General features: G+C 34.1%; 1 protein-coding gene across 2 annotated transcripts in view; it reads left to right on the top strand.

The window, feature by feature from the left end:
• Positions 1 to 15292, top strand: part of PIBF1 (progesterone immunomodulatory binding factor 1) — a 157486-nt gene that overhangs the window by 124282 nt on the left and 17912 nt on the right. Inside the window, exons 11-12 of one of the 2 annotated variants that reach the window (XM_019610797.2) lie at positions 3215 to 3345; positions 11611 to 11695. In XM_019610797.2, the coding sequence (XP_019466342.1) occupies positions 3215 to 3345; positions 11611 to 11695 (216 nt within the window). The remainder of the gene's footprint in view (positions 1 to 3214; positions 3346 to 11610; positions 11696 to 15292) is intronic. The other variant, XM_031557834.1, reaches the window with a different exon arrangement.

The raw sequence follows: 15292 nt of genomic DNA, 5'->3' as shown, positions 1-15292 counted from the left end.
TGGAAGAATGGAAGAATTTTCATGGGATGTTGTGTAGCCTTTGCTTGATCTTTTATCATATAATTGTGTATATTAAATCAGGATATGACTCAGTAATAAGTTAAATAAATATTTTACAGATTGTTAGCTAATGCACAGCAGCTACTAAGCCTGTTAAGCTCTTAAAAGGTTAAATAATAAATTTTTTAAAACATGCTTTCTATTTAATTCATATTTGGCATTCATCTCTAAATGCTTCATTGAATTTTTTTTTTACATATGATTATTGGATTTTTAGTTTCATATGTATTATTTCAACCATTCTGCTTGCCATTCAATATATATACAGACTTTTTACACTTATTTATGGGCTAGGAAGTAGTTCGCTGTTCTTCTGTACAAACTAGCAATCTGATTTTTCAAGCAGAGGACAAAAATGTTACTGAAAATTGTTTTCTTCAAAATTATATTCAGTTTTGTTCTACTCTGCAATTGTGGATTGTGTTGTTTCTAGGGTTTATTTACTGCTTATTAAGAGTTATTTGCCTACTAGTATCAACTTTTCCCACGAAGCTAACTTCTCTTGTAAATGACCTGTATTTCATATCTTAAGCAAATTTTTGTTCTTTATGGTTTTTATTTCTTAAAATTCAGTTTGCTATTTCTACTGTATCCCCTGAGCTAGGATGACTTTTTACTCGATGGTACCTGCTTTATTGATTGTTTATTTGTTTCAAAGAGCAAAGTAATCTACATCAAGCTCAGGTAGTCCACTGTTCTTTTCATTGACAGTTAAGACATCTACGTGGAATCTAGAACACGGGTTGAGTGTTGATGACAAAGTGATTAGACCAACTTTTGTTTTGAACTCAGATTAAGTTCTGGGATTGTCCTGTAGTAGTTATGATACAACTTTTCTAAAACTATATGAAAGGAGGGAGATTATGAAAACTACAGTAAGTGTTCTTTGTAAGATTCTTTTTATGGAGTATCCTCAAAGAAGTATTGCTAAGGTCTTATAGAAAGGGAGCTATATAGAAAAGGTCTTGTGTTGATCTCCTCAAAAAGTTTCATGTTACCAAGAAGAAAATACACACTTCTCCTTAGATTCTTTCATTTGATGGAACTATGATAAGTAGTATGCTTTCTTGGAATGTGGAACCCAGTGTAAAAGTTCAGCTACTGAAGAAAACTAATCAGTCTTCAGTTGATCCCATTATACCGCTTCAGGCTTTATTTTACTGTATAGGGTCTTCTATTCTCAGATCTTAAAAGATTTGAATATGTAAGAATCTTGCACGTTAAGGCAGAAGTCAGAATTGCTTACAAAAAAAATAATGCTTTTGCTCAAGGAGAACAGTTGATTCATATATATGTACATATAAGTAAAATTTATCAATACATGCATTTGATGCTTAATGTATTCCAGTTTAATGATGATCTCTTCTGAGTGTATAGAATAAAAATAGCAAAACACTGTGATGGAAAGGGATAGCCTTTTTTACTTAATGTGATGCATTCTAGCTAGTAAAATTAGCAAAAGAACCAATGAGTTTAGCAGCATCAAAACAAGCTTGCAAGACTTATTTCCCACCGAAGTACTTGAAAATAACGAGGAACTTCACACCAAGATGACAGCAGCTTTTAAAGTTTTTTAGATTATCTAGAATGTGATCGTCTGAACAAGAAATGTTGCATTTTGTTTCTCCTTTAAAAGCCGCCTTAGGGTTTTATACTGAAATTTTAGGCCAACCTAGAGATTGATATTCCATGTCTCGAAATTATCTCTTTGTCATGTAGAGACTCCTTCTGTTGTCTTCCTGATATAGATCTTTTTGATAGCTTCCACTCTCAGAAAGCTAATAGCTTAATTTATTTTGTTGTTGATTATCAATTTACTGAAGATGATTTGTTTGTTCAAAAAGATAATTGTCTTTTATTTTTAATTCTCTGCAATGGAATTGGAAATTCTCTGCAGACTAGAGTAACTTCCCTAAATAATGTATTTAAGTAATACTTAAAGGTTTATATGAATTTTAAGATGTTACTTTCTCTCTTTCCACTTTTTTAAAACGTGAAGTTAACTCCCCTTTTAGCAAGGTCACTAAGATGAATGAGGAAAGTTTTGTCTAAATATTGATTTTTAGTAAATACAAACGATTGAATTATAAGTTCTTTGCACATTTGACTAAGAGGACAGAAGAAAAACTGCAATAAAATATAAGGGAATCAGGAAGAAAGAAAAGAACTTAGGCAACACAGCCTCATGTTTTGAAAATGGGGACTGAGAGAAAAATCTGACCTTAGGAAAGTCCTGAAATATTCCTTAGGCTAGTTTAATAGGATGGTGGGGGTTTTTTTTGTTGTTATTGTAGGGTCTTTTTCCTTCTTGCTTGGAACAACAATTTGGCAAATGCAGATTGTTTAATCTATTCAGAAATTTTTAACTAGTTGGAAACCTTAACCATTTCCAATGCATTTCTTCCATTATACATGTTTACATCAAAACTTTAAAAAAATTGGTATATATTTTTTTTAAATCTTGTTGATGTTCTTGACTTGTACTTGTTCCAGCAGATGAAATTGCTAAATCTTGACGTTTGAACTTAATTCTGTACTAATAAACTAGTAATTTAGTAAATTAGTAATTCTGTATTTAGTGAATTTTATGTTATACTGTTCAAGATACAAACCATATCAGCTAATATTTGTTTTTATTCCTAGTGATCTTAATTTGTGTAGGATATAAGACTAGGAAGGCTTTGTTTCCTACGTATAGGTATGAGAAGTCTTTTAAACTACTCTGTTAAGCATCCTATTGGATGTTTCTATACAGTTACTGATAAAAGAAAATGGGACTTCTCTTCCATTATTGCTGTATTTTTATTTAGATTCAATTTCATTCCAAATGTCACTTGTGGTCAGTAAGGTGAACAAACAGAGGCTTTGTTTATTCTCATTTTTTCCCTCCATCAGTGAAAGCTGTTAAATTAAAACTCCTGAAAGTGCACATTAGGAGAATATAGATAGTGGTAGCATGATTGTAGTGAAAATATAGAAAAATTAGAATACAAGTAAGAAGATAATTTACTAGATATTAATTTGGAGGTAAATTGTGGCTTTATTTTGAGACAGCAGGTTTGTTTTTTATATTACTATGCAATTGGTAATAATTGTGATTCAATAATACGTTACTGTCCTTATAAAATTAGTAATACCTTTTTTTCTTTGTCAGCTTGACAGAGCAAATTCTTTGTTGAGTCAAGTACAACAGCCATACAAATACCTCATTGAATCTGTGCAACAGAGAGATTCTCAAATAAGTGTCCAGAAGGAACATATTGCAGAACTTGAAAAAGATGTCAGGTAATTAAATTTGCTGTTCATTTATTTTAAACTGAAAGTAAAACCATTTTTGTATTTTTCATTAGAAAACTCTGTTTTATTGTCCGTAAAGTAGTAGATACAGACATTCCATCATTGACTAAGTCCAGCCACTTTAATGGAAAAGACCCTTAAGACTGTCAACCTAATGCTACCAAGTTCACCACTAAACCATGTCCTTAAGCACCATGTCCACAACTTTCTTAAATATATCCAGGGATGATGACTCCAGCCTGTTCCAATGCTTAAGCACCCTTTATTTGAAGAAATTTTTCCTAATATCCAAGCTAAGCTTTACCTAGTGCAACTTGGGGCTGTTTCATAGCACATCCATTCAGAATATTAGGATGGTTTGGAATAGGGTCTTCTAAGCCCTAAGAAAGAATACCTAAAAATTCTTTTATCCAAGTAAATCTATACACAAACACATTTATAAGTAAAGTGAAATCTTCACTGATAGTCTCTGTCAAGATATCTTTTGCTGGCTTGTTATGAATAGATCATTTATTCTTCTTCCAGAAAACAAGTGTTTTTATTACTTCTCTGAACTTGATATATTATAATATATAATATGTAAATTGTATTTCTCCAGAAGATGAAAAATCACAATAATAACTATATATGTAAGGCCTTATCTTCCAATTGTGAATAAAATATTGGTCAACAACAAATAAAATTTTCAGATAGAGGTGACATGAAAACTTTTTTTTAACTATTCATGTAGTCATCCAAAAGTTCTCTTTCCTCTGGGGGGAAAAAAAATGGATATTTGAGTATTTTTCAGTTTTAGATTTCTTTAAATGAAGTCTTCATATTTGCTTAGTAGTAGATTGATCAGTTTTCTGAAAGTATCTGTTTTGTGCCATTAAAACATAAGAACTTGCATTATTAGCATTGATTCTCTTAAGCTTTTACGGTTTATCACAAACACTGCCCAGATATTATTCCTAAATTTAGCCTACAAATTTAGGCATTTAAATTAGGAACTTGACCATGTCAGATTTTCTTAGTAGCTCACAGAGGAAGTAATTCAGATTTTGGATGGAGTGAGCTTTTTGTGAGAGATGATTGTTAATCTTCATTAGCTATAGAGGGAATTTTTGGCCTCTTAAAGAAAATATATCTGTACCACATAGTGAGTAAATAGACGAGCAGTACTCTACTGCGGCACCACAACCACTGTGCTCACCACAACTCAGTCTTTCTTCAAATGAAATTATAGCCTGACAAGAAACTATTTTCACCATCAATGGTTTTGTAGCAGAAAGGTGACACTTCACACATTAGATGTTTTGGTAAGAAGTTTTTTCTCATAGTTTCCATTTTTTTCTTTGAAACAGAAATATCTAATATTCTCTTGTCACAGTTTTATCTTTGCCATAATTTTGTTGTCCAGTGAAATTATTGGGAACATCTCTGTGTTTTTTTTTGTCAGTAGTCCCTAACTCCACTGTTCAGACTTGCACATTTAAACCAAATGTCCTAAATTGTTAGCTGAGAAATCATAATCTGGTATAAAATTGATAATGCTGATCACAGGCTTTTCCGTATCTGTAACTGCCATAAAAGTTAGAGGAAGAGAGAACTATTACATGCCAGCAATTGTCTATCATGACAGTAGCCTTTTGAAACTACTGATGACAGATTTAAATTAAAATATCACTTTGGTGACTTCAGATTATTTTGCAGAATGCTGTCTCTCAGCTCTCACAGAACTTAATCTGAATATATTTTAAGTAAATTAATGATAAACCCTATAAAATATGTGCCAGTTAGGGCTCTGATGAATTAAAAGATTTAGACCATTACTCACATCAATCTTTGTTAGTCTATTAAACATTATTTTATTGGTTTGTCTGTGGAATATTTTTGGGTGGGTGAGTTCAGAGAATTAATGCTGCTCAGGGAAGGATCTAAATTCTACAGGTAATGTTGGCGCTATTAGAAAAGCAAGTAGTACAAAAACTAAATATTCATTATGAAACCTGGCTTCTCTGTATCTCAGAACTCAGACAGAAGTTGATATTTATAAATCCATTTCAGAATGAATTTTCAGATTGTTCTAAGAAAGTGTAATTTCTGACATCAGTTATTTCCACAAGAGGAGTGGGACATTCATGCAGATTCTTTTGTTATGACTCTTGAGAAGTCCTGCAGGTCCATCCAAGTTTCCTTCTGTGATCTCTGTAGTTCACTTTAACCGCAGTAGCTTTGTGCCCATATCCATAAGCCAAATTCTTGAGCCAAGGCTGTCTTTCACAACCCTTGTATCTAAATTTCTTCCTTACATGGGAAATATTGTGTAATTATTTAAATCGCATTCAAGGTTGTTTGTGTCAATAGTTGGCAAGTTGAAAAGAGAGGAATGGTCAAAATATGTACCAAACTGAATCAAAGCCTGAAAGTAGTCAATAGTTGTGTGCTTAACTGCTTAAGCACTGCTTGATTTCATGTGTGAGTTGATTACCACTCAAAGATGAGAGGTTACTGAGGGACAATCAAAACCCTACAAAATGTTGCCCATGTATATCTTCATTACCACTCTCCACCCCATCTGCCACGGAATTCTCCTGGGCAGGACACTGACTGTGTGCTGGCATTCTGCAGTGGAGCTGAGGTGTGACTGGGAGGAGGCCACCTTGTATACTTGTGAACCATGTACCTGCAGATATTCTCAGGTCTTGAATGACAAGGCATCTACAGGATGAATTTATAGGTCCACATATTTCGAAATACTCTATAAAGTAACCTCTTATTTGTTAGCTCAAATAGCACTTATTAATAAAAGTAAATAGTGATGGTTAATAAGAGCAGTTCTGTGTATGTGGATGACTCTTTCATATTATAAAGAAAGCTCTCTAGCATGCAGTTCTTTAACCAGAAATGAAAACACTACATTTAGCTCTCCTTTTGAAAAGAAATGCCTTTTAACTGTGTCATGCTGTGGGCAAACAAGACTGTGAATTTCATTCTTGTGTGTGTAGTGAAGTAATTGTAGTTTTGGTACATAGTTTTGTGCTGAAACAGCTAGGTATATAAATAACTGGAGACATTACATAGAACTTCATTCATAAAGAGAGAGTATTTATTTTAAATGTACTCAAATTTCTCCATACCAGTGGTTGATTTTAAAAGTGGTTTGCTGATCCAAAAGCACTCCTCAAAAGCCTAACTGTGTGGCAAAACTAGAAGCAGTACAAGCATTTTGCTAAGAAGCTCTGTGTGTTTTGGGTTTCCTAATCGCCTTCCAAACATTATAAATTCAGCATACAGTGTTAGTTGACTTTTTCCCATCATAGAATGAGCAATGAGCTTTTTGTGAGAATATTACTGTTCTGTTAAATGTGCATCATATATCCAAACACTAACATAAACTACTTGTGAAACAACAGTTATGCAACTGTTTCTTTTTTCTACAAATGTATATTTACTGACCCTTATTACAATTTATATAAGTACAACTTATATATAAATATAGTAGGATTTTTTTTTGTTTACTTGCTATTTAAAAAAGAAATCCTTTTTCAATTTGGACACTATGCAGACTAGCGTTCTTAAGCCACCTGAAGTAATCCAGTTGAAATCATCAAAGAGCAGACTTTTTAAATATCTTCAAAAACTTGATCTGTGGTTATTGTGCTATGGCTGCATAATGAGAGCTCACAAATTTTTCGTATATTCTCTTCTCTAAAGAACTTTTAGTTGAGAACTTTTTTATATCTAACTGCATGAATTTAAAAAACTACTTAAAGGTTCAAAACTCGCCTACTCCGAGCTCATCATTTGCAGAGAAGGGGCATACATTATAGATACAGTTTTATGTACAAAGCCATCTTATATACTATTTTTTAATTTTATTTTTTTGTGTGTGTGGTATTTGGATATGATAATAAGATGCAAAGGAATAATCCACAATTGAACTTAAATTTTCATCTTCATGGTACTGTAACTTGAAAGTAACAAACATAAAGGTACAGTCCTTATTTCATAAACATTTGGGATCTACAATTCTACAGAAAAAGAACCTATTTTTTGTCAAACTGAATAGAAGCAATAATAAAAACCAGTAATACTAAAACCATGTTTTTTTAGTGTGTCCAGCACAAACATATTATTCAGAACATTTAATAATAGAAACTTCTGAATAAGCCGGTAGCTGATATTCTTAAAAGATGCTTTAATTGCCCAAATTTAAATTTAATGCTTTAAAATCTGAGACTAGAGAATGTTAGTCGTCTTTCTCCAGAAAAAACACATTATCTAAAAACTTCTTACGATATCCATGCTAGATGGCCTGTGGATCCCAAGGAAGGCAAACCAAAACAAGGCAGTAGTTGCAGTGTGCCACGTGTATGTATGAGACAAGTGTATTCCATATTCCTGGTCCCTGGATTCATATCTGGTTAGGTCTTAAAGGTGTAGTAGAATGCAGGTACATGCCCTTGTAGACATTCTCTTTTCTTCTTAAAGCCTGAGCACACAGAAGAAGCATGAGCTCCCATGTTGTAACTTGAGGACATTCCCTCTAGTCCTGTCATTGTTAAAGGAGAGAAGAGACTGATGCCCACCTAACCACAACTTCCTTTCAGAGCTGTAGAGAGCGCTAAGATCCCCTCTGAGCCTCTTCTTCTCTAGACTGAACATCCCCATCTCCTTCAGCTACTTCTCATAAGACCTGTGTTTAAACTGCTTGTTGATGGACGTGTGAGATGGCTTAAAGTTAGAACCTCATTGACCTCTTATGTCCAAGATATCTGTTAGAACATTTTCTTTATAGGGACTGAAATTATCTTCTTCCCCAAAGTGAACTTTCAGGAAGTTTTATGTGGTCATTATAGGTGTGAATTTATTAACATCTTAATTGTATATATGCCTCTTTTGCAATATTCTTTCAGAAGTGTATGAATTATTCCCTTCTGACAGCAATGATGAAAAAGAATAATTATTGCAGAACTACTAAATCTGGAGTCTGAAAACATAAGACCTCTCATAAGACCTGTGCTCCAGACTCCTCACATCTTCGATGCCCTTCTCTGGACACGCTGCAGGGTTTCGGTGTCTTTCTTGTAGCGAGGGGTCCAAAACTGCACACAGTACTCAAGATGCAGCCTCACTGAGCTGAGCACAGAGGGAGAATTGCTTCCCTGGCATTCTTGCTGGCAACGCTATTTCTGATATGAGCCAAGATGCCATTGGCTTTCTTGGCCACTTGGGCACACTGCTGGCTCATGTTTAGCCATGTGTTGACCAATACTCCTAGGTCCATTTCTTCCACACAGTCTTCCAAGCCTGTAGCATTGACTAGGGCCAAAGCTGTGGCCAAAGTGTAGGACCCAGAACTGCATCTTACTGAACTTCATCCCACTGGCCTCAACTTTGAGACCCAGTCTATACAGCTCCCTTTGTAGGGCCTTCCTATCCCCAGGCAGATTGACATTTCCTGCCAACTTGTTGTCAACTGCAAACTTACTGAGGGTGCACTCAATGCTCCCATCCAGGATATCAGTAAAGATATTGAAGAGGACAGGCCCTGGCACCAACCCTTGGGAACATCCCTTGTGACATGCAGCCAGCTGGATTTAACTCCATTCACCATCACTCTCTGGATCCAGTCCTCCAGCCAGTTCTTTACTCAGCATAGAGTAAACTATGGGCTGCCAGCTTCTCCAGATGTATACTGTGGGAGACAGTGTTAAAGGTTGTTGAAGCCTAAGTAGACTACATCAGCAGCCTTTCCATTTTCCACCAGGTAGATCACCCAATTACAGAAAGAGATCTGATTGGTCAAGGACCTGCCTGTCATGAATACGGATCAGCAGAATGATCTTTTTGCAAGGTCACAATTTTTCTACCAACATGAAGAGAGGGTAGTAGTATATGGTTACAGATAGTAAAGGCTGTCCTTTGAACAGCAGGTTTCACTTAAGTCATTTGAAATGAACTTTAAAGGAACTGCTGTCTGCTTTCTTTTGAAAAAACTTTTTCCCTCAGAGAGTGGTCAGGCACTGGAATGGCCTGCCCAGGGAAGTGGTGGAGTCATCATCCCTGGCAGTGTTCAAGAGGTGTCTGGATGAAGAGCTGCGAGATATGGTTTAGTAGCTTATGGTAGCAGTGGTAAAGAGAAGACGGTTGGACTAGATGATCTTACAGGTCGTTTCCAACCTTGTGATTCTATGATTTTTACACCACAAATTAAAACTGGGTTAGTTTAAACTGCTTGTTGATGGACGTGTGAGATGGCTTAAAGTTAGAACCTCATTGACCTCTTATGTCCAAGATACCTGTTAGAACATTTTCTTTATAGGGACTGAAATTATCTTCTTCCCCAAAGTGAACTTTCAGGAAGTTTTATGTGGTCATTATAGGTGTGAATTTATTAACATCTTAATTGTATATATGCCTCTTTTGCAATATTCTTTCAGAAGTGTATGAATTATTCCCTTCTGACAGCAATGATGAAAAAGAATAATTATTGCAGAACTACTAAATCTGGAGTCTGAAAACACATAAAGTGCTACTGGATGACATAGCAGACTAATTCCTGTATTTTATCATAAACAAAGAAAATGAGAATAATGCTGAGACTGCTCCACATGGGTTGGTTTTGTCATTCTTTTAGAAAATACAACTGGTATAACCAGAATAGGTTTTACTCTGTGGATGAAATTAAACCTTGAACATGAATTTCTGGTTAGTCATGAACACTATTCAATACACTATTTAAGGCATACAGGAACATTTCATTATTGCTTCTCTAATAAGTTTGAGAGTCATTGTCTAAAATGATTGGTTTCTGCTCTGAGAAAATCCAAGAAAAACTTTTGTAACAGTAAATTACAACAAATGAACCCAAGAAAAAACAGTACAGCAATTTTATGATGATTAAAAATGTCACAGAAAATAAAACTCTTGAAAATAGTATAATATCCTTGTAGTTTTTCATAAATTTTACTATTGCCCTTTTAAGTAACTGAGCAAGGCAGCTAAGCAATTTGATCACAGTAAGCAAAATTTCAGAGTATTAATGAATGCCAGAAGGAATTGACAGCTGAAGTCTCCAATACAGAGCTTGTAAAAAAATTCCAGAAAATCTCTGGAACAGAGAATAATGTTGCTTACTTGAAACAAGCAGATGTTACACATACAACTAAAGAAAATGTTGATTTATTTTGCTGATCATTTCTGGATCAAATATTGGGAATACCAAATAATTTGTATTTGCAATATATATAATTGTTCCACTCAATTTCTAAAATTTTAATACATTTGCTTTTGAACTCATGATCTGATTCAGTACTGTATGTTTGCATTCCATATGCAGAACTGAATTTTGCAGATAGTTGCTGATGTATATTGCAGTTTATATTGCAGAACCTATTTAGTTAAGTCACAGTAATGGTACAACATTGTTCTACTAAGAAAAATTCCATCTATTTTAAGAAAATATATTATGTCCAGACATTATGTATGCATTAGTGTGAAGTTTATTATTGGAAACTGTTGTTTGAGATAATTGTGAAAATATATTTAGCTATATTAGATGAATTACTACCTAGAATCAGAATGCATACGCAAAACAAAATGTTCATATAACTGTTTAAAAAAGGACAATTAAAGCTAAATTTGATGTTGCATGCATTTATGTTAAAATAGTTTTCATGCTGTTCATCAAAAAGACTTGATTCTTTTGAGTCTCTTGTCATATCAAATAAAAAAAAAAACATTTGAAATTTCTGCTGAACCTGCAGAGCTGAAAGTGGAAGCTGCATCTTGATATTTCTTGTATTTATTTTCAGAATTCTAAACACAGTAGTGTTAAAAACTGATTTTTGAGAGGCTGATGTCTGCTGTACTAGTGATGCAAATAGAAAAAGGAATTTTGATATTGAGATTGGAGGTACAACAAACCTTGCATAGCTCTTGAAATCAATTCCTTTTGTTAAGAATAAACCAATAGATAATATTAGAAGGTTCTGATAATTTTTAAATTACCCTTCAGGGAATTAAAAAAAAAATTGAATAGAATTACTTGACTAAATAAGATTTTGTATACATTGCTGCATTTAGGTCCTTTTATAAAAATTCCAGTGCTTAAAGACAGAGCAGGATCATCTGATACAATTACTTGAGCAGATTTTCATTGTTGCCAATATTTAGCTTTAGAAAATGCATGTTTCAACCAGAATACAAGATTAAAAGAGATTATCTGTTGCTATTACTGTATTTCCTATCCTCTTTTTTTGCCAGTCTTTTAAATAAAGAAAAGACAGCTTTGCTCCGTGTCAAGAATCAAATGGCAGCAGATTTGGAGAGACTTTTAAATCATCGTGAGGTAATCTTCCTGTTTTAGCATTACTACCATAAAGTCCATTTTCTCTCTCCTTAGCCTTAAACCATAGGAAAAAAAAAATTAAGTTTGATTTTTTTAATTCCTTTTCTTTTTCTGTGCCATTTTGAGAAACACATGTGATGATGTTTGTCAGAACCTGAACATAGGTGTCTTGATGTACAGCAGTTTGCTAAACAGGCTGACCATGAGTCAGTAGTGAGCCCTTGTGGACAAGAAGGCCAGAGGTGTTTGGGCTGTCCTGGGATCCATTAAGAAAGTGTTGCCAGCAGGTGGAGGGAGGTGATCTGCCCCTTCTACTCTGCCCTGGTGAGGTCATATCTGGAGTACTGAATCCAATTCTGGGCTCTCCAGACAGGGAACTATAGGAGAGTCAGGGTGAGGAAAGGCAACAAGATGGCAATCACTTAGGTTTCATCCAGAATCATATTTCTGTATATACACAACTGAGTTTCATCCAAGCAAGAAGTCAGAGTGCTTCTGGAAGAAGCATGCTTCACTTCTAAAAGTGTGCAAAATCTTGCATTTTAGCCATAAATGCATTATATGGAGATTTCCAAAAGGCTTTTGTAAAGATCTTGCCTTTAACAATATTGAGAGACTAATCTACTGTGGAGTATGGGAGAAAATCCTTCTGTAAATTAAATGTCTGTAAAAGAGGATAGAAATAAATGAAATTTACCTGTGGAATTCCACGAACAAATCTGGAAAAGAGTGAATAGTAATGTGGAAGGCTTGCTGAAGCTAGAGAATAGCAAAGATATAAAAACAAAAGCTGACAGTGAGGAGTGGTTAAATGCTCTCCCAGAGTTACTGAATGTTTTGGCAAAGATTTGCAAAAAAAGAAAACATTAATGAATCAAAAAATATGAACGTGAGAAAAAGCAAGACAAACTACCTACACAAAGTAATGGAACTTAAATAACCTCTTACTGGCTCAGAATGATCACCTTGAAGTCATTATATCAATAGTTCTCTAAAAATACCTTTTCATTTCTCTGACTGAGAAGAGAGAAGTTGGGGAGATGCCTTTCAAGGAACTTGAAATTCTCCCAAAGTATCCTTGTCACTCATTCTAATACCATTATTTCTACAGAAACCAGACTATTCACATACCTCTTGAAGTCTTCTCACTACACCTCCAAAATTCTTTTCCCCATTTTCTTTCACTGCTGTTGCCCAAAACTCCCTTCTTACATTAGTACAACAGAACTCATTTTTTGAACTGATTCAACACAGATTGTCTGTGCCAACCAGTTACAAAACCATTTTTATTAGAATAAAACTGAAATAATTTCACTGACAGCTGAGACTAAGTGAGCCTTGGCTTAAGCTAAAACTGCTGTCATTTTCCTGAGATCAGATCTCAGATTCGAATCCCCTTAAATTGAAGTAAAAAGAACAAGAGTTCTTAATGTGTTTACTTTCTATGCTGAATCACACTGGGTGGTCATTTGATGCAATATCCTCCTAGAATAGTTTTGACATTTAACTTTCAGAATTGTCATGCTTCTGAAGTTCTGTGTACAGTGATTAAAATAGTCTTGTTACAGAAGAGAGTAATTGAACATGCTTCCCCAGAGTAATTTTCAGGTGTCATTAACATACTAGGATCATCAGTAGGTATATCAGAAGTGATCATTTGATAGCTCTTACTTCTAATGTCTTTATCTACATCATATAATTAAATTTCAAAATCAAGACTGAGTCTTAACACACATAGAATCATAGAATGGCTTGGGTTGAAAAGGATCACAGTGATCATGTAGGTTCAACCCCCATGCTATGTGCAGGGTTGCCAACCACCAGGCTGCCCAGAGATGCATCCAACCAGGCTTTGAATGCCTCCAGGGACATGTTTAGTTTGGGTTTTATTTGGGTATTCTTTTTTTGTGTATATGAATTCCAGAGCTATGTATTAATATAATAGAAAACATAATTTACAAACCTGCTAGTATGTTAATGATATGAAAAATACTTAAAAAAACTAATTAATTGTATAAACATATAGTGAATTTATGAATTTCCAACATGATAGACCCTTGGCAGACTAACTTCAGATTTACTTATTTCAGAATATCCTGTTCCTATTCCTACCACTTCTCTCACAAGTAGTGCTGCTCCTTATGTCTTGGATGCCTAGTTTTGTTGGTTTCATATCAACCAACATGCATTGCAGCTGATTAAATTGTGCAGAATATGGCAAATAGAATAAAAGTTTATAAATTTCTGCCTCAAATGCTATGCAACTAAACAATAATAGCCCCTGTCACTATCTATGTCAGTTGTTCCTGATGTGCAGCTGTTTGCTTCTTGATGTCATTTTGCCACTCAGTATTTTCAGACTGTGGCAAAAGCAAAGCTGAGTGAGGCACACTAAAAAAGAAGAAAAGAAGCACATGTGTCCGAAACAGACTTCTCCATGAATATTCCTTGTCCCCTGGATGTTAAGAAATTGAGAAAATATTTCCAACATTATTACGTTTGTTCCAAATTTCTTTTTATATCAGATAAAAAAGCTGTATTAGCTGTATTATTTCAACTAACAATGATAATACTTATTCAAATCATCTTTGCAGAAAAGAATATAAATACTGAAAAAGAAACATTAGAAGTTACATATTTGGGGAAAGAACATTGTGAACTGTTAGTGCTATGCAAACAAATACACAAAAAACTGAAAGAAACATAAACATGAGCTAAAATTGTTTGAGGAAAAGGGTTGATCAAGTGGCTTTTTCTGTGGGGGGTAGAGAGTGGCTATGTTTGCCTTTTGTCATTTCTGTTTATTCCAAATGCTGCCTGTTACTTCTGATTTTTAATGCAGCTGTCTTCCAGTAGTCTAATGATTTATTAATTTCTTTAAAAGGCAGTTTTTGTATACACTGAAATCTTTGTACAGAATAAGACAACTTAGTTTACAAAGAGTTAGTCTTCAAGTAAATTTCTTTGCCATCTTAATAAAAAAAAGCTAGATAAAATATGCAGCAACATCATAATTTCTTTTAGGCGGGCTATTTTTAAATATAAATAATATGCAGTGTTTAAATCCTTAATGTATGTATTTTGAAAAAATATGAATGATGGTGATAAATGTTCACTGTACTCTGTTACGTAATATGATCACTATCATATTAGTCTTGTTTAATCATTGTGCATATTAAACTGTCAATTCATGTTAGGAATTACCCTTTTACCCTTGTTTTCAATTTAGAACAGTAGAATTCTTGAACAGATAAACCTAAGATATTCATAGTTAGTATAAACTAATGTTTTAAGTACACTGAAAGTACAAGCACAAGTGTAATGCTGTCTTTCCATGTTTCAGTAAGTATTACTTTTGATATAAGGTATTCCAGCCTGTGTGGTCTCAGATTGCATTAACTCATTTTTTAATGAAATGTTAAGAGTTTGAGGGTGGTGGGTGGGTTTTTTTGTTTTTTTGTTGTTGTCATTTTTCATTTTTATCTCCTGGTGATATCAGCTGGATTCATACCCTTTGATTTTGAAGTAACGATAGCATTTTGCATATTTTTTACATGAAGGTTTTATATTTATTGTTAATCTTACTTCCTTTATCGT

This window comes from Meleagris gallopavo, chromosome 1 (genome assembly GCF_000146605.3).
Source record: "Meleagris gallopavo isolate NT-WF06-2002-E0010 breed Aviagen turkey brand Nicholas breeding stock chromosome 1, Turkey_5.1, whole genome shotgun sequence".
Lineage (NCBI taxonomy): Eukaryota > Metazoa > Chordata > Aves > Galliformes > Phasianidae > Meleagris > Meleagris gallopavo.
Note: the sequence above shows the minus strand (reverse complement) of the source record. Positions and strands in the feature narration are given on the sequence as shown.